This window comes from Cyprinus carpio, chromosome B24 (genome assembly GCF_018340385.1).
Source record: "Cyprinus carpio isolate SPL01 chromosome B24, ASM1834038v1, whole genome shotgun sequence".
In the NCBI taxonomy this organism is placed as follows: domain Eukaryota; kingdom Metazoa; phylum Chordata; class Actinopteri; order Cypriniformes; family Cyprinidae; genus Cyprinus; species Cyprinus carpio.
Genome location: NC_056620.1, coordinates 22,374,715 through 22,395,056, shown reverse-complemented (window position 1 = coordinate 22,395,056; position 20,342 = coordinate 22,374,715). Strand labels below are relative to the sequence as shown.

The 20,342-nt window shown below is 38.0% G+C and overlaps 2 protein-coding genes, 1 long non-coding RNA gene and 2 gene segments (V, D, J or C); 2 read left to right on the top strand and 3 right to left on the bottom strand.

The window, feature by feature from the left end:
- The first annotated feature begins 559 nt into the window (after positions 1-559).
- Positions 560-1,489, top strand: LOC122142288. The segment is given in 2 exon segments: positions 560-614; positions 704-1,489. Coding segments are annotated over 2 exon segments (387 nt in total).
- Positions 1,490-1,694: 205 nt separating this feature from the next.
- Positions 1,695-3,539, bottom strand: LOC122142295. The gene is made up of 2 exons (XR_006158499.1): positions 3,071-3,539; positions 1,695-2,132 (listed from the first exon to the last, which is right to left on the bottom strand). It is a non-coding gene; the product is annotated as an uncharacterized LOC122142295 (long non-coding RNA).
- A 111-nt stretch (positions 3,540-3,650) lies between these two features.
- Positions 3,651-4,260, top strand: LOC122142291. The segment is given in 2 exon segments: positions 3,651-3,846; positions 3,941-4,260. Coding segments are annotated over 2 exon segments (375 nt in total).
- Positions 4,261-5,190: 930 nt separating this feature from the next.
- On the bottom strand, positions 5,191-13,085 carry stub1 (STIP1 homology and U-Box containing protein 1). Its single transcript, XM_042752329.1, is given in 8 exon segments — positions 5,191-6,226; positions 9,353-9,469; positions 9,571-9,627; positions 9,719-9,794; positions 9,879-10,044; positions 10,987-11,185; positions 12,851-12,910; positions 12,912-13,085. Coding segments are annotated over 8 exon segments (855 nt in total). The 5' UTR covers positions 12,966-13,085; the 3' UTR covers positions 5,191-6,100.
- Positions 13,086-14,368: 1,283 nt separating this feature from the next.
- The window catches only part of luc7l (LUC7-like (S. cerevisiae)), a 6,188-nt gene continuing 214 nt past the window's right edge, over positions 14,369-20,342 (bottom strand). The window contains exons 2-11 of one of the 4 annotated variants that reach the window (XM_042752310.1): positions 19,338-19,404; positions 17,974-18,068; positions 17,800-17,898; positions 17,587-17,697; positions 17,077-17,220; positions 16,739-16,915; positions 16,578-16,666; positions 16,030-16,059; positions 15,320-15,484; positions 14,369-15,075 (exon numbers count right to left, since the gene is read on the bottom strand). In XM_042752310.1, coding sequence (XP_042608244.1) covers positions 14,952-15,075; positions 15,320-15,484; positions 16,030-16,059; positions 16,578-16,666; positions 16,739-16,915; positions 17,077-17,220; positions 17,587-17,697; positions 17,800-17,898; positions 17,974-18,068; positions 19,338-19,404 — 1,101 coding nt within the window. In that variant the 3' untranslated portion in view covers positions 14,369-14,951. The other 3 variants (XM_019114960.2, XM_042752312.1, XM_042752311.1) reach the window with 3 other exon arrangements.

The window sequence follows — 20,342 nt, the reverse complement described above, 5'->3', positions numbered from 1 at the left end:
CTGCCGAAAGTCCTCCACAGTGATACAAACTAATAGAGCAGCTGAACAAAAACCTCCTGAACGCTTCACTAACTGAACAAACACACATCAACTGAGTCTCCAACAAACACATCACTCACAGCAGACATCACCTGCATTTACTTCATCTGCTTTATACAGTCTGTGTTATTACTAAAACATTAAACCGAATTAATAAAAGAAATGAACTTTTATATCAAGTGTGAACCGACTCACAATCAAACTCAGCTGATTCAGTTATTGAGGGTGTCAAAAATATTCTCAAATTCTCGCAGGACAGAGTCAGGATCATATACTAAAGTTGGTCTTGTAGATTTATTCAGTAGTGAATGATCTGATATAATTTATAACAGCTTGGCTATTAGAAGAACAAATATTGAAAGATTAATAAATAACAGTATTTTGTGTCTGTTATTGAGCGACTGTCTTCAGGTAAATGATGTGGAGTGTGTTTGCATATTGATCAGATGCTTCAGTGCTCTGAGAGTGTTTATAGTGCTGTGAGTTTAACACTTCATCACTGACACACACAACAATCTTCATCAACATGACCTTCATCATCATCTTCATCTGGACTCTCACAGCGTTTGCTCAAGGTTTGTGGAGCACAAGTTTGTTATCAATTCATTTCTTCAAGAATATTGTCAAAGTTTTGAGTTGATTTTCTTCTTGTTGTGTGTTTCAGAGTGTAGAGGACAGATCAGCGTCACTCAGAGACCCTCAACGAAAGCAGCTCAACCAGGAGAAACAGTGAAGATCAACTGTAGAACCAGCACAGATGTGTACAGTGATCTTTTTGGGAATTATTATTTCAGCTGGTACTTACAGAAATCTGGAGAAGCTCCTAAACTCCTGATTTATTTAACAAACAGCCGTCAGTCAGGAACTCCATCTAGATTCAGTGGCAGTGGATCTAACAGTGATTTCACTCTGACCATCAGTGGAGTCCAGACTGAAGATGCTGGACATTATTACTGTCAGAGTTACCACTACATCAACAGTCAACGAGTGTTCACACAGTGATAAAGAGTGGTACAAAAACCTCGGTCAGTCAGAGTCACAGTGACTGAACTGATGCTGCAGCTGATCAAACACTATCACTCACTACTGACACACAGAGACCAAACACAGAACTACACATGAGCTCAGAACTGAGTTAGGAGTCAAATCAGCTCTATTAGACTGAGATCTGTCCTGTGACAGACGGGTTGAATTAGTTGTGCTCTGTTTTTGAGATTAATTAATATCTAATGAAACAAAAAGCACACAACAATTTTCTCAGTTCCAGTGTTGTAGTTTTTGTAGATTGTACTACACTCATACCTTATAAATGTATCCCTGATAAACTTGTGTAATAAAAATACCACTCAAACTTCATAACTGTCTCATCACTGCATGAGCAGAAGTGAAACTGTTTCAGTTCAGAGCGTTGAACCAATCAAACAGTGAAACTGTGAGTTTGAGCTGAAAATCAGATTTTCATTGACAGCTTTAGTGATTCTGATCGTCTCAGAATAGAGCAGCTCCGTCTCCAGAGACCATGTTCAAACCCCAAGAGCTTCAGTTCACATTTACTGCTAAACACAGCTGTTCTCAACTATTACAATCCATCAACAGCAGCTGAAACTTTAGTGAAGGAAGGACACACTGATCAATGATGCAGTCGAACACAAATGTAAGGCGTTCAGAAGCTTTATTGAATGAACAGCAATGGCAGCACATTGAAAGACTGCTTGAGTATTGAGCTGTAAATCAGGAGACTGCTGTGAATCCTGCTGCTCTTCACTGGAGAAACATCAGCACTCGGAGCTCTTGAGGAACGAGGTCTCGTGATCAGCTCCGTCATGTGTTACTCTGCAGACGAAGCGCTCGCCGGCTTCCCAGCGTGCTTTGCTGAGGCTCAGGACGCTGCTGCGGCTTGTAGCGTCCGTCCCGCTCGCTCTCTGCGCTGGTCTGAACCCCCTCGGTGACCTCTGACCCGTACAGCGTCCAGCTCACCTGCGCCCCCTGTGGAGAGTAAGAGCTGAGCAGGCAGAGCAGTGCGGCTGAGTCTCCAGAGATCTGCAGAGAAGAGGGAGGCAGCAGAGACACGGAGGGCTTCACTGCGGGACCAACTGAAACACACAAACACACAACACAAACTCACATTCCAGTTCTCTTAGCATTCTAAGAGTAGAATGTTTCAGACATGATAATGCACGAAAAATCATAATCATTTTATCATTACTGTAATTTCACTTCACTGCTTTCATTCATATGCCACATAGACACTATCCTACACTTAATCTCTTTTACCACTACTGAATGTATTATGTACATCTTATTTAAATGTAATTTCTGAAGCAAACATAATATACTGTAAAAAAAAAAAAATATATAACAATTAGATATTTTCTAAATTAATTTAATTATTGTCAAACTGATTTTAAAAACAATGTCCACATGCAAATTCATGATTATATTTAGAAAAAAAAATATATTATAATTTAAGTTTGAATTGTATTTTAAAAGATCATATCAGAAACTCACAATCATAATTATATGGAAATGTGCATTTACATTTTTTTAAATTTCAATTGCTAAATTAATTTTGTCGGATGATGATGCCTACAAAATTAGATTTATTTTGTTTGTATTATCAAACTTTTGCTTCTTGCATTTCAAAAACTCTTATTTGATAACTTTAGCAAGAATTATGAACATAATTACATTACAAAATAATTGAATATATAAAAACTATTTCAATCAATGAGTTAAAATGCAGTTAAATGTTAGTAATAAGATGTGAAATTATTCATGAAAATTGAATTTAAATGAAAAAACAAATGTCATGAAATATCACTGAATATTAATACAGTTTTAAAATAGCAGACAAAATTAACTATTAACTCAAATTAATCATGAAATGTTGCAATTCATGAATACACCTTTTTACGTTATTTTTAATTTCAGGAACAATTTATAATAACTTTTGCCAAATGTTTGCTTAGTAAAATTAAGCAAATTAAAATAGACTATCATACATTTTTATGACAGAATTGAAGAGACTTACCGATTGTCAGTTTAGTGCCTCCACCAAAAGTGTACCACAGTGCTTCATTCTAGTGAAAACGTCGTACAAAAACCTCCGTCACACTCAAATAAACACAAACTCCAGCAGAGAAAGAGAGAAGAGACTCACAAACTGATATCAGACTCAACAGCAGCAATGGACTAATGTAAAAAATGGCACAAAACATTCATCTTTAAAAATAATAATAAAACTGTTATTGCATGAAGGCTGAAATCATTCGTTTCATAATAAGTCCCAAAATGCATTCATCAGATTTTCAGTACACATGATTTTAAACTCTGCTAATTCTATTTACCTGCTCTATAATGAAATCTTTAACCAGATTTAGATGGTCATTGCCTATTAGATGACCTTTGACCTGTTATACAGTATCATAGATGATATTAAATCTGCACAACAAATATTAAATACTCTCAGCATCAAAGTCTGAATGAAACATAAAACAGTGTTTGGAGGGAGAAGCTTGACCCAAAATAACATGAAGAACATTATAAATGCCTGTTTCTGAAAATGGAAAATAAAAATGTATTAGCAAAGATATTAAAGAAATAAAATGGCAAAACTGTGTATCTCTACTGTCTTCAGGTAAATGATGTGGAGTGTGTTTGCATATTGATCAGATGCTTCAGTGCTCTGAGAGTGTTTATAGTGCTGTGAGTTTAACACTTCATCACTGACACACACAACAATCTTCATCAACATGACCTTCATCATCATCTTCATCTGGACACTTTCATACTGCTTCATACTACAAGGTGAATAGTGTATAGTTGGAATAATATTAATTAAATAATGTTATTGTATGTCAAATAATATATTTTTATGGACTAATAAATGTTTGTTTTTCAGGGTGTAAAGCTCAGATCACAGTCACTCAGACTCCTTCAGTGAAAACTGTCACACCAGGAGAAAATGTAGTGATGAGCTGTAAACTCAGTGAACCTTCACCCTGCAGCCCACCCTGTGTGTCCTGGTACTTACAGAAACCTGGAGAAACTCCTAAACTCCTGATTTATTTAACAAACACCCTCCAGTCAGGAACTCCATCTAGATTCAGTGGCAGTGGATCTGGAACTGATTTCACTCTGACCATCAGTGGAGTCCAGACTGAAGATGCTGGACATTATTACTGTCAGAGTGCACACAGTGGTCCAGTGCTCACACAGTGATAAAGAGTGGTACAAAAACCTCGGTCAGTCAGAGTCACAGTGACTGAACTGATGCTGCAGCTGATCAAACACTATCACTCACTCAACAGCAGGTTTTAAAATACTTTAAAACACACAAATTTCTTTGACATATTTAAAAAAGATGGCAATTAAACTGGACATTATTCGCACTCAACATGACAACAACGTCACACGTTTGCACCGTTTGCATAAATTAGAGTATATATTTTGCAGTGTTCAGCAATAACCTAAATCAGGGGTGCCCAACCCTGCTCCTGGCGATCGACTGTCCTGCAAAGTTCAGCTCCAACCCTAATCAAACACACCTGAACCAACTAATTAAGGTCTTCAGGCTCACTTAAATTAAAGGCAGGTGTGTTTGATTAGGGTTGAAGCTAAACAATGCAGGACAGTCGATCGCCAGGAGCAGGGTTGGGCACCCCTGACCTAAAGGGTCCACACCTTAATGAACGATGACTTTCAGTAAATTTCTAATTTTAAAAATCATCAATTTTTTCCATTCACTTACATCTCAAAAAGCTAATTCTGACCAATAAAAATATTTAGACCTGCGCTTCTCTCTTTGCTTGACACTTTCTATGTTCCTGATGGATTGTCTCTTGCTGCCCCCTGTTGGTCACCGGCCCATAGCCACCACATATACATCCAGCATTTGAAGGAATAGCCCACACAAAAATTAAGACATTTTTAAAAAAAAATACCTTCTTTTGTGTTTTGCACCCAAAAGAAAATCAAAATGAACCCACTAGGTTTGAAAACGTGAGTACATGATTGTATGATTTACATTTTTAGGTGATCTGTCTCTTAAAATAGTGGTTGCAAATTCGTATGGCACTTCTCAAAATGCCCAGTTTACTTTAGGGTCGCAACTTTAACGCTGTTAGAAAGAATAAGACTCAACTCGACCCATTTGTTACAAAAAGAAACAAAAGAACATTTATTGAACATGCATCCAACCTAAACTCGTTACACCTGGGGAATATCTGAACCCAGCCGGACAAACAGTTCGGGAACTCTGACGTCCAGCGGCGAACAAGGGCTCTCAGAAAAATACTGATACTAAACAGGAAGTGTGTGTTCATGACAGGAAACAGAAAACTCCCCAAAGGTCCAAAGGGAAAGACATAATCAATAGTGTGAAATAATCACTTACCTCTCGTTCTAACGCACACACACATAGTGAGACTAAACATATAATACACCATAACGATGATGATGATGATGTCACCTGCATGCCACAGATTCTCAGTTCGGTTTCATTGATTGGCAGCCGGTATGTGGATGAATGTCTGAATATATGTTTTAACGCTCGTTACAAAAATCGGCATCTTTCTAGAAACCGAAGCTCGAGAAGCATCTTAGAAACATTCTACTTACGTTAGAACCTTTTACACTCGCATATATCGCATTCACTCTGCATATAGATCTCACAGGTGACAGATTCAAAAACACACACACACACACCAACCTGCGCAAGTTTCCTCTGAATGATTATTAGTGAAGTGTCATCAATAATGTTGCTATTTTAACATTCAATGAGGAAATTACAGCATCATCATGTGCAGCAAACATCAGACAATGTTTCCGACTGAAAGCAAGCGTCGGAACAAAACCTGCAGGATGGGGCGATTATTCTGTCTGGTAAGGAAGGACAGTAGAAAGATGGCGAGAGAGAGGGTCAGGTGACTCCTGCGGGCGAGATACTCCACAGCAAAGCTCCACTGATTAAAGTGCATGAACATACAGGAGAGGATTCGATTGGGCGTGAGGAAACCGCTGCGGTCTGCTCAAGTGTGTGTGTGTGTGTGTGTGTGTGTGTTCAGTAGTCCTCCACCCAGCCGTTCTCCAGGATGAAAGCATCGATCACCTCCTTCATGGCCAGATTGGGGATCAGCTGATCTTGGGTCAGCGGGCTGCGGGTCACGGGATCAAAATGGCCAACACGCTACAGAGAGAGAGAGAGAGAGAGAGAGAATGCTTCACTTACGTCTTAAAAACTTTGATATGTCCAACCCCCTTTTCAAAAGACGACACCATCTGCCTGCAAATAGCATCTTTCTCCATTATTAGCCATTTAGAAATGTCTTGATTTAGTTAAACCTAAAACGTTTAAAAACATTTTTTCAATATAATATCACTATTAGATAAAAAAAAAGTCAAATAAATTACTAAAATGGAAACGAAACTGATTAAAACATTTTCGTTATATATATATATATATATATATATATATATATATATATATCGTTAACTTAATATATATATATATATAAAACGAAACTGATTAAAACATTTTCGTTAACTTAAAACTGGAGAATAAAATCCAGAAAAATATTCAATAGAAAAAAATAAGTAAACAAAAACTAAAAGTTGAAGTATTAAAATTACTAAAACTACATAAAAATACATAAAACTAAATAGACATTATTTAAAAAACAATGATGACCCTAAACATACAATAAACTTACTAAAACTTGAATTTAAATGTAATGAAAGCAGAAAATATAAAATATATATTTAAAATCTATTTCTAGAGCATATAAGCTTCTGCTTGTAGATGCTGTAACGACACCAAACACGATAATTAAAATAGCACTAAAATAAAATAGAATATTAAGTGAAAAAGATGAACATTGTCTTGGCAACTAACTGAAAAAAAGTTTAAATTGAAGTACTAAAGTTACTAAAACTAAAGACAAAACAACCAAAAAATTTAAAAACTATGTTTTTCATAATAGTTATAGTAATAATAATAATAAAAACTGCTTCAATCTGTTCCGCCAATCTGTCATTTTTCAGCAGTGATGGCATAATTTTTCTGTCCCTCTATAAAGTGAGAAGTCTGTGAAAGCCTGTTTCCATCACTGAATAAAAAGGTAATTGCAACTTTTTATCTCACAATTCTAACTTTTTTTCTCAGAATTGTGTGATATAAACTCGCAATTCTGACTTTATATCCCTCGCAACTCTGACTTTATATCCCTCGCAACTCTGACTTTATATCCCTCGCAACTCTGACTTTATATCCCTCGCAACTCTGACTTTATATCCCTCGCAACTCTGACTTTATATCCCGCGCAACTCTGACTTTATATCCCGCGCAACTCTGACTTTATATCCCGCGCAACTCTGACTTTATATCCCGCGCAACTCTGACTTTATATCCCTCAATTCTGACTTTATATCCCTCGCAACTCTGACTTTATATCCCGCGCAACTCTGACTTTATATCCCTCAATTCTGACTTTATATCCCTCGCAACTCTGACTTTATATCCCTCGCAACTCTGACTTTATATCCCTCGCAACACTGACTTTATATCCCGCGCAACTCTGACTTTATATCCCTCAATTCTGACTTTATATCCCTCGCAACTCTGACTTCCTCGCAACTCTGACTTTATATCCCTCGCAACTCTGACTTTTATATCCCTCGCAACTCTGACTTTATATCCCTCGCAACTCTGACTTTATATCCCGCAAACTCTCTGACTTTATATCCCGCGCAACTCTGACTTTATATCCCGCAACTCTGACTTTATATCCCTCGCAATTCTGACTTTATATCCCACAACTCTGACTTTATATCTCTTGCAATTCTGACTTTATATCCCGCAACTCTGACTTTAAATCCCTCGTAACTCTGACTTTATATCCCGCAACTCTGACTTTATATCCCTCGCAACTCTGACTTTATATCCCTCGCAACTCTGACTTTATATCCCTCGCAACTCTGACTTTATATCCCTCGCAACTCTGACTTTATATCCCTCGCAACTCTGACTTTATATCCCAACTCTGCAACTCCCTGACTTTATATCCCGCAACTCTGACTTTATATCCCGCCACTCTGACTTTATATCCCTCAATTCTGACTTTATATCCCGCGCAACTCTGACTTTATATCCCGCGCAACTCTGACTTTATATCCCTCGCAACTCTGACTTTATATCCCTCGCAACTCTGACTTTATATCCCTCAATTCTGACTTTATATCCCTCGCAACTCAGACTTTATATCCCGCGCAACTCTGACTTTATATCCCTCACAACCCACAACTCATACCCCACAACTCTCACTCAATATCCCTCGCAACTCTGACTTTATATCCCTCAATTCTGACTTTATATCCCGCCACTCTGACTTTATATCCCTCGCAACACTGACTTTATATCCCTCGCAACTCTGACTTTATATCCCTCAATTGTGACTTTATATCCCGCAACTCTGACTTTATATCCCTCGCAACTCTGACTTTATATCCCTCGCAACTCTGACTTTATATCTCTTGCAATTCTGACTTTATATCCCGCAACTCTGACTTTATATCCCGCAACTCTGACTTTATATCCCTCGCAACTCTGACTTTATATCCCGCGCAACTCTGACTTTATATCCCTCAATTCTGACTTTATATCCCGCCACTCTGACTTTATATCCCTCGCAACTCTGACTTTATATCCCTCAATTCTGACTTTATATCCCTCGCAACTCTGACTTTATATCCCTCGCAACTCTGACTTTATATCCCGCGCAACTCTGACTTTATATCCCTCGCAACTCTGACTTTATATCCCGCAACTCTGACTTTAAATCCCTCGTAACTCTGACTTTATATCCCGCAACTCTGACTTTATATCCCTCGCAACTCTGACTTTATATCCCTCGCAACTCTGACTTTATACCTCGCAACTCTGACTTTTATATCCCTCGCAACTCTGACTTTATATATCCCGCCACTCTGACTTTATATCCCGCGCAACTCTGACTTTATATCCCGCAACTCTGACTTTATATCCCGCAACTCTGACTTTATATCCCGCAACTCTGACTTTATATCTTGCAATTCTGAGAAAAAGTCAGAATCGCAAGATAAAAAGTCGCAGTTATCTTTTTTTTTTAATCAGTGGAGGAAATGGGCTTCCACAGAAGTCACATGACTCAAAAAACTATGAAAAAAATCTGACAAAAAAGACAAAGACCTGACAGAAATCTGAGTGTCTCAGAAATGGCAGAATTCATCTTTCTGAGATGATGGTGATCACTAATGCGATGCGTGTTTGAGCACATACCTGTAGATGTTCCTCGATGTCCTTGCGATCGTAGGTGATGCCACTAGGAGTAATGCAGGGCTCTCTCATCAGCTCAAAACTGATCTTCCCACACAGATAATCCGGGATCTCTCGCTTCTGCACAACAGCCAATCAAACACACACACGCATGCTCAATACACAGTTATGTGGACCAATAATAGACGTTTATCACAAAGTCTGAGATGATCTCTCCATACCTTCCTCTTTTCATCTACTTGAGAGAAAAGCTCGTCCATGTCCATCAAATATTTATCCTGCAGGAGCGGCACAAAGCACAGGAAATGACATCACTTCATCAAACATCCACCGTTCAGAGATGTTTGTGTGTTTGAATGCGTGTCTCACGTGTTTGGATTTGATCTTGTTGATCTCTCCTCCGTTCTGACTGTCCTCAGACTGCTTCACGCTGTCGTCTAGCTCTCTGAAACACAAGCACAGAGACGGACAGATGTTACAGCACAGATTCTCTACACGGATCCGCATGACTGCCTGGTGCGAGCGTCACCTCTCTTTCTCGGCCAGGATGAGTTTGGTGAGATAGGCGTGCAGCTCGTTTTCTTGGCTGATCCGCTTCTCTTCTATGCTGTTCCAGCGTTTCTTCTTGGCAATGCGAAGAGCACTTGGGATATCGTCTCCAAAATTCAACCGCTGTTCCTTCGCCAGGTTATAAGCTGAAAACCATTTCAAAGAGCGAGTTCATCACACTGCATTTGAACATGATGTCTGATGTCTGTTTAGGCATCCGGATTATTTCTACGATGGTTTTTAGGGATGCACAGATGATATACATTATTAGAATTTTATTACAAAAACAAGTTATTAAAATCAAACATCACATACAACAGAAAACTGCTTGGTGCTGCAGAAAGTGATTCTAATCATATGCTGATTTGCTGCTCAATCATTATTGGTGGTCAGTTAATAATAATGATTCTTATTATCAATGTTAAAATCATGTTTTGCTGCCTAATACTTTTTTTCAGGATCCTTTGATGAATAGAAGGTTCAGAAGAACAGCATTTATTTGAAACAGAATATTTTGCAACAAATGTTTTTACTGTCACTTTTGATCAATAATGTGTATTTGCTGAATAAAAACATTAATTTCAATTAAACACACACGCACAACATCTGAATGATAGTATATCATGGTTTCTGAATAAATATAAAGCAGCACAACTGTTTTCAAAATTGATAAACAGGAAATGTTTCTTGAGCAGGAAACTGGAGTAATGATGCTGAAAACTGAGCGTGGTATCACAGAAATAAATTACATTTTAAAAGATATTCAAATAGAAAATATTTATTTTAATTTGTAATAATATTACTGTATTTTTTGAGCACATAAATGCAGCCTTAGCAAGCAGAAGACACTTCATTAAAAACATTTAAATTCATAACATTTCCAAACATTTGACAAGTACTTTATAAATACACAAAAAAAGAGAGTTCCATTAATAGTAAAAAAAAAACAAAGAAAGAAAGTTGGGTTTGGAATTTTACATTTTTGGGTGAACTATGCTATTAAAGGCATCCTAAAAATTAATTCAATCAATATTCTAAATCAAGTGTGTAACTCTTATTTCGAATTCCATAAAAAATTCCATGTGTACCTCTCTGTAGATTGCCGATGGCCTCTTCATAATTCTCCAGTTCCAGCTGACACTGGCCCAGGAAAAAGTGGGCCTTCACCGATTGGCTGTCGAGCTCGAGGGCGTGTTTACAGTCGGCCAGCGCCTTGTCGTACTGCTGCAGCTTCACGTAGCACAGCGCTCTGTTAGTGTAGTACACGGCCACCGACGGGTTCCGATTCTACACACGGCACAGCAGAAACACATTCAGTACAGCACATGTATGAATCACGTCTGTGTTTTCACTATTATTTAAATCATGTGTGTTTTTTAAGAATATCCAAATAATTAAGTTAAATGCATTCCACATACATGTAAATTTCATCTAAACTGAGCACAGTTGAGCTGCTTCATCATTTTTTGAAAACTGTGATAGATTTATTAGCATTATTTGGTGAATATAAAGCTGTTATATTTTGTAACATTAGAAGTGTCTTTGCTGTCACTTTTGATCAATTTAATGCATCCTCACTGAATAAAAATATGAATTTCTTTAACAAAAAAAATAAGATGACAGACAAAACAGAATCCCAGTAAAAGAGGTTTATCTGAAAGGTAAATTTAGTCTATGACTTAAATACAGGCAAATTAATATTTACATATAACAAGATTTAATCAGCCTAGGTTTTAATGAAAAGCAAAAATGTTTGAGATGTACATCTAATTCATAGAAATACTGAATGATAACCCTATTAATTACAATAAGTATGACATTTAAAAATAATATCACTAATAACAAAATGCCACTTGGAGCCTTCTTTGCCAATTCTGGTGGGCCATCTTACCCCAAAGGACGAATTTTATAATTAAAAATAATTATTTTAAATTAAATTACTCTATATATTCCTTATTAATAAATAGACGCAAAATACAATGTCACTGATCACAATTTTCAAATGTCAAAACTTCTTTTTCCTCTGCAAATTTTCAAAAGTTATTTTTTTTTTTTTTATGTGAATATAAACATGACCCTGGACCACAAAACCATCTGAAAGCTGAATAAATAAGCTTTGCTAAATAAGCATTGATGTATGGTTTGTTAGGAGGACAATATTTGACCGAGATACAACTATTTGAAAATCTGGAATCAGAGGGTGCAAAAAAATCTAAATATTGAGAAAATCACCTTTAAAGTTGTCCAAATGAAGTTCTTAGCAATGCATATTACTAATCAAAAATTAGCTTTTAATATATTTATGGTAGGATATTTATAAAATATCTTCATGGAACATGATCTTTACTTAATATCCTAATGATTTTTGGCATACAAGAAAAATCAATAATTTTGAACCTTGCGATGTATTATTGGCTATTGCTACAAATATACTAGTCTCAGCCTCAGATCGCTTCCCAAACTCCTGACGCAGGCAAAACACACAAAACATATGGAAACGCTTCAGGAGTGTCGAAGTCGTCATCGGATTGGTTGAATTCTACAGGATTTCCGGGAGACGTGTGTGTCGCGTTCTTTAACGCTCCACCTGGAAACAAAGATGCCGCGGCGCCAAACCCCCTCACTAGAGAAGAAAGCCATAGTGTTTAAAATTGTGACGACAAGCGCTTATCAGGATCAACTAAACACTGGATTCTCAAAAGTATGAGAAACATTTAAAGTTCACAGCATAGAATCTTTCAAATACGTCTGAGAGTTTTATGGTGGCGACATTCTCACGCCCTGAAACGTGACGCAGAATGAAACGAACTGTGATTGGTTGTTTGACATGTCAGTCAAGCGGCGTCGTGGGCGGGGCTTAGCCAATGAAAGCCGCAATAGATTCCAGACCTTCAGCCATCAGTCTGAAGGTGTCTGTAAGATTAATGTTCTCTCAGACGTGCTTGCACTCACAATTTCCTTTATCAAGCAGTTTCCTCCCTCCACTTGCGGCTGAGGAACAAACAGACGCCCGGCCCTGCTCCTTGTGCTCCTGCGCGGAGGAGCTTTTCTCGGGGCTGCTTGCCATTTTCTCCACAGGCTCTGCGGTGGCCGCTCCCCCCTGCTTCCCGATCCTGTTCCCCGTCTCTTCGGTGAGCACCGGCCTGTCCCGGGGACCCAGATACCTGCCTGGACCAAACCTCTCTCTCTGCAGAGCAGACACACACACAATTTACACTCGATTACAGGACTACAATAATACACACTACTGCAATAACACTCATATACAGACTACATAATGGATATAACACACACATCTGGACTCTGATCAGCCCTTGACAGCTGTGGACGTGGATTCAAACTCGTCCAGCATCACAATAAACACAAAACTCAAGTAATTTGAACAAAACCGAGTCAAAATAATCTAAAACACATGGTGATTAGAAGAGAAACTGTATAGAGTGACGTGTGAGTGACACAGCTGTGCTCTGTGCGTCTACATTCGCTTTCATCAGTCTAAATGAAGCCCGTTTGACTTCACACTTCATGTTTTAAAAGTAAAAAGTGAATGATTTCACGCCTACCGGGTTTAACTACTGGAGCTGACGCTTAGCGTTAGCAAACCGGTAGCGACGCTCGCGCTTATATGATCACTTTTTGATCCCTTATTCCGATTAAAACGCTGCCAAACTCATAGTCCGCCACGATCGTGACATTAAGGTGACAGATCTCCGACGTTTTCATCGGCGTTTGTTAAAAACACGACATTTTATTTGCGGGTGTGAGACGCTAGCATCATGTTTCGGTTGTTTTGACTGTGCCGTCACGGTGACGTTGCCGGAGGTGACGTTCTAAGCCTAATGACGCCATCCGGCGGCGACGTACAGAAACGGAACACTAGTGGCGATATTGAAAATAAAACCTATTATAGATTAATATTATTATATACAATAACTTATAGATTTGAAGTCGATTATGAATTAAAAACAATTCAAGGTAGTACAGTGATATGAATCCATGGCATTAAAAATATCGCTAGACATATTAATTTAATCAACTGTATATTAACATGAAAGAGTAATATTTTTAAACACATCAAATGCTTATTTTGTATTCAATTAATTGTAGAAAAAAAATATTCTCTAGTTAAATATTTTCTACCTAGTAGATTGTTTTATTAACTTCTACACCAACCCTTTATAATAATGCAAAAATATTAATTATTGTTGTACAGCGTGACAAAAATTATGCTGTATAAATGTGCGCATGCCCGGTAGATGAATCTGTATACCATCTAACCTTAACCCATTGAGCTGTAACTACAGCAAAATATATTTTTAAAAGTATTTCTAAACATTTACTGCGTATCAAATTTACAAGTTAAGGAATAAATAAAACAGGTTCAATAGTTAATACACAAAACCCATTAAAGTGACTTTTTCAACTAATAAACTGAATATGTACAAGTTCCCTCATTAATGACAAACACCATTTAAATTCATAAAACCATTTAATGCACTTTGATAAGGACAAGGTGAAATCAAAACAGCCTTATAAAAGATCATGTACATGGTAAATCTGAAACAATGCGCCATGACGGATTCACTCGTTTAGATTTATTAAACTCCTACGCCTCTGCTACTGATACAGAGAGAGTCTCTCTCGGTCTCTATGGGGGAATACTGCAGCTAGATTTAAAGAAAGGGGATTTAAACTGACCTCAGAACAGCCTTCGGCAACACATGCACGTCCACTCGGGACAAACAGTACAAAATAAAATCACAATCCAAAATAGACGGGCAAAAAAAAAACAAAGTGGCAGTACATACTTTTGAGAAAAGTAACAAAACTAAAAAAAAAAAAAAAAAAAAAACAACCTCCACACACATTTGTCATTTTAATATTTGAGAGTGAATCCGACAGGTTTAAGTCTCACTGGACTCAGATATTAAAGACTACAAAGACTGTAATGAAACCAGGCGAGGGCAGTTTACTACGGACCAAGCAAACATGATAAATAAAAAGTGGGTATATGTCTGAGCGCGCTGTGTTTGTTGTGGTAGAGTGAGATGATTCAGATCTCTCCAGCCTCTCTGTCATCGTGACGGCGAGACTCCGTCCTCCCGTTCAGCCCGTCGGATCTCCGCTCGGAGGAACTGTGTTTGCTGTCCCTCTCGCGATCACGGTCCCGTGAAGACCTAGACACAGCAATCAACCGTTACTACAAGATCACTGAGGGTTTGTTTGCTCTTCAACACCAATCTTGCCTATTTTGATGGTGAAAACCATACTTGATGTATTATTTTAAAACAGAAACTAAAAGATATTTACAACAACAAATTTCCAACAGAAAAAAAAATTTATTTCAGAAACTATAACAAACCACAGTTCAGGCTTTTCAAAGCTTCATATGAATGAGGGAGGAAGAGTATGGATTATTACTTGTGTGAGTGTTCTCGGCTGTGGCGCGAGCGGGATCTGGATCGAGATCGGTGCCGCCGGCGTCTGTCGCGCTCTTTGGAGCGAGAGCGGGAACGGCGCTTCTCTCGCGATGCGGAACGGGAACGTCGGCGTCTGCGCTCTCGATCACGATCGCGAGAACGAGACCTAGAAACAGTGAAAGGAAAAACAGACATGAACAGCTGCTACATGCATGAGATTAGAGAAATGTCCAGTGCTACAATAAAAGCCTTTAGTCATTTGCAATTATAAGATATGGATTTTATTTTGATCTAGGCTGACGTGACAATGAATCATTCTGATTAATATGCAAACTAGTTGAACACATTGAAAAAGAACAATTTGCTAACAAACCTGCCATGCTGTGGCTTTTTTGGGGAAGTTTTAACATTTAAACCCAAAAGCAGTTGATAGCCAATGAATCGTTTTAGAGGAGAGCCTAGAAAAATCTATTATAGAACAGAGTACAGAAATTCAAAAAAGTTTCAAGATTTTATTAATCTCCTCAAAGTTCCACTTTTTTAAATGCCATGACTGTCGAAACCATTATTCTTATGTAGCACAATGTACTTGTGGCCAATGCACAATGTTCTCTGACTTAACCTCAGACCTTGATTCAAAGGTTTGTTGTAACAAGTGACATAATAGACATGAAAATAAATGCTGAATGAACAAGTGAATGAGCAACTCACCTCTTGCGTTCTCGGCTGCGTGACTTAGTCCTACAGGGAAAACCAGACAAGAATAACAGTTATTTTGGTCAACATTGCAATCACTATTATTTAAACTGACTACTCACTGACTTTGGAAACTTCATGCATTTATTAAAGCTTTAAATAAATACATTTGTCTTTTTAACAGTGGGTTGCCTTGAACTTCAAAAACTGAAAAACAGGATAGAAGATAAGACGTACACATTTAATTGTTAATGATAATTATTAATAATAAATAATATACATTTAAATATCGTATGAAAATAAACTCGCAAACCAGACTTTTTTTTTTTAACAGCATTTTACAAAAATTTAGTATCTGCACACGATCACATGAAAATGTGCATTAAATATTCTCAAAACTAATGACTTTAAATTCAAAACACAAAAAAACTATATAAAAACAATAAATAAAAATAAATAGGCAAACTAGACAGATAATTTTAGATTCCACAGTATATTTTACAAAAATTAGGAATCTTAGAAAAGCAGCAGGTCACATGAAAATGTGTTTAAAATATTCTCACCGTTTTTTCATTTTCTCCTCTTTCTCCCGCTCTTCCCTCCTCCTCAGTCGCTCCTGGTTCCGTCTCTCCTGTTTGTCCTGCACAGTTTTCTGTAGAGAGAAAATGCTGCAATGTCACTTACTATTCGAAACCAATGACCCTGATTCGGGCCGACCCGTTACCTTCAGCTGTTCCAGCTTCTCTCTGATCTGAATGAAGCCCAGGTGCAGTTTGCCGCCAAAGTGGTCAGCGAGACGCCGGTCATTGTCATGGAGACCAAGATAGGCAGAGCAAACCTCACAGACGCGCAACTTCTGCTGCTGGAAACTGGAGGCAGGCATAGAGTTCCTGTACTCTTCCTGTTAATAAACCAGAGCAAATGATAATACTAGTAGTACTAATTTATTTTTATTGCCATGTCAGAAAAACATCACTAGAGTAAGAGAGAGATAAGACTGTAAGAAATGAAAAGGGTAAGATCTGACAGCTTGGAAATAAATAATATAGTGTGTTGACGAACCTCTGCATCCTTCTTCTTAGTTCGGACTCTCTCAACCTCCTGTAGAACTGTCTGGGCTTCATCCACATTCCCCTCAGCGCCGAGCTGTTCAGCCTTCGCCAGCAGCTTCCCGATCTCCTCGTTCAACTCGTGAACCTTTTCTGCCTGCCGACCGAACACACAAGGTAAATGAGACACAGATCCAGAGGTCTTTATATAATCTAGGGATTTGAATACACAGCATCTCATCTTATTCAATTTTCTCCTTTTATTTGCACACAAAAGATCAGAGTACTCATAAACTGAGAAAAAGTAAAGAAAGGCTTGATTGTGCCGAAAATCATAATAATGGTTGCTCTGGTCGGTACAGAGATCGCAAATATTTACAACGATTACACACTGACTTGGGAAAAATCATGCATTTATTTTTTTTACTGTGTTTTTTTTAGGGTTGTAATAATCAGGGCTATTATAGTAACATTTTAATTTTTTTTAAATCACTGTAACTTAAAAATTTTCCACACTTCATACCTTTGCGGCCACCTCAGCGCTGATCTCTTCCTGTGTCTCAGCCAGACGCTTCTTGGCCAACTCAGTCCTGCGGTCACAGTCAGCAATAAACGACTCCAGGTGATCCACCGCCTGCACAACACACACAGATTCAGCATCAGAATTTAAAAGCCTTTGCTGCAAATTCACTGAAAACACCAGCAGATGAGCTCGACTCAATACCGAATCACTTACATCCAGTTCGAAGAACAGGTCTCTCTCTTTAGACGCGATCTCATAGTCTGCTCTCAGCGCCAGGTCATGGATCTTAGAGCATTCGCCAAGGTCCATGCGCTACAAACACACACGGCTTCATCAAGATGCTGCACAAACACTCATCATCGACTGTTGTAATATGTTTTCCCTCACCGTTCCAGAGAGGATGTCATGCGGGCAGCAGTTGAGCAGGTGCGATTTGCAGACGCGCTCGTCTGTGAATTTAACCCGCTGTCTCGTCTCATCTCCTGTAAGGACACAGCACATAACAGACACTGAATGAGACCACACACACACTTGCACATGTCTCACACACACACTGCGTCCGCTACACACTGCTAACTTTGCGGCCAAGGGTCACACACCTGCAGTGAAATCATGAGTTCTGACATATACGGAGCGTGTGTTTGACAGTGTCAGATATAAACTTCACAAGAAAGTTTTGTTTGTGTAGATTGGAGATATTTAACTTCCACTGACCCAAGGCCGCTTTCTTTAACTGACTCCTTAATGTGAATGTCTAAAAATAAAGAGGTAGCGTCTAATCACGTACCAAAACAAGAGGCTAGCAGTCCCTGTTATTATAAGTTGTTTATTCTGTACAGCCACCATATAAATAGACTGATGTTTTCTACAGTGTGCATTCGGACTGGGTGACACAGCTCAAATAATTACAAATATATCGAGATTTTTCTGCATTTTAAGGTATAATTTAGTTAGAAATTATTATTTAGAGAGATTTAGTTTGTATGCACCAATATAACAAGCACAATTTATTACAAAATCAATTAATACATGATGCAAATGAAGTTTAAATCAGAAACACTACGTTTGAGAAGTTGAATGGTTACAATATAGGGATTAGAATTATTGCACTGCTATTCAAGATGTTGTGAAACATTATAAAGCCGGGGGGTAAACCCACACATCAAATGTTTTATATCACCCAGCCCTAGTTTGCATGATGCATCTACGGTTTTATAACAGCCAATCGAGTGCAAAGGTGTCTGGGATAGCAGATCAGAGAGGGATGTCATGTTTCAGAGCCATCTTGTACTCAGTAACAGCACTATCCCTCACGAGTGCATACAGAAATGCTGCATAATCTAATGTGCATTTTAAACCACAGATGACCAAGTTGAAATAAGACATTGAGAACTAAAGTGAAAGGTTAATTTGATACACACTGCGAGGTCTCTCCCATTCAGAACCCCTCCTGCGGTCCCAGCCTCTAAAAGTTTAAAGGGAAAAGCTTTTCTTGCCCAAACCTGTAATGAGGAAGTTGGGAATGATACAGAAGAATAAAGGTGAAGACGTCGGCGGAGGAATTTGAGTTCTCTTTCCTTTATTTAATCTTTTTTTTTTTTTTAAGTTAGATTTGAGGAAAGCCGCTTCGTGTCCTCTCTGCTCACTCTTACGTTACCAACTAGCGTGATGTGTAACACAGTTACTGCTGGAAAGCAAACAGTATTGTTTTTTCATATTCATAACAGCTTTAAAAAGCATTGGTGACTCACGGCTCGATGAACATGAGGCTTTTCTGCAACTCCCTTGCAGATGTAGGCTGGCAAACATACACTGAACCTTAATGAATAGAATAAAGGGGCCACAATTGTTCAGTCTGTATGAAACAAATGTACGGGAAGCATATGAATTCATCTCAGCATTCACACAGACAGTCGCTTCATTCACACGGAGGGTGAGATTTCTTACAGCCAGTAAAACTCAATTTAACAAATTCAGAAGTCCCTTCTGTTGTTTACTCATCTTAAGCAAAATCCTCTTGAGCTGATCAAAATCACAACACAAATCTAAAAGTCATATTTCCTCTTGGCACTGCTCCTTCAGATTTAACGCTTGCATCCATTTCGGGGAAATTACTTTTCATACATAATAGCTGACACCTAGAGAGGAGGCTGAAGATGCTTTATGTATAAATTTAATCTTTTAAATATAATCATTTACTAAAGATATTTTCCAACTGCCCACACATATACATATTCACTAATATTTTACAATAGAATCCACTGACAAGGCTGTCACAAATATCAGCGAATTAACTGACACTGACGTCATATTGATCTATCACTAATATTAACAATAATAACAACATTACAATTTTTAGTAGGCACAATGGGATATATTTTCTATTCTTCATTATTCTAAAATATGCCTAATTTCTCTACTTATTGATAACAATATAGTTAAGCATAACAGCTCTTTTTGTTTAGAATGAACTAATTAATAAAATAAATCGTAATTTCTGATAAAAGGTGCTCATGATAGTCTGTTATCTAGCCGTGACGTCGTCCTGCTGACGTCATTACTCCCCTTCATGGACACAAACATTAAACTGAAGCGCTTCAAGAGGAAACGTTGCCGCATTTAGCTAATCTTAAGAGTCTGATATATACCGTAAGACATTGATTTTAATATTTGTCTGGCTCATTATATTCTGGTTTGGGGTTAATCTGAGCGCGCGGCCTTCAGAAATCCTCTCAGAGCCGTTAGCACGCGGCTAA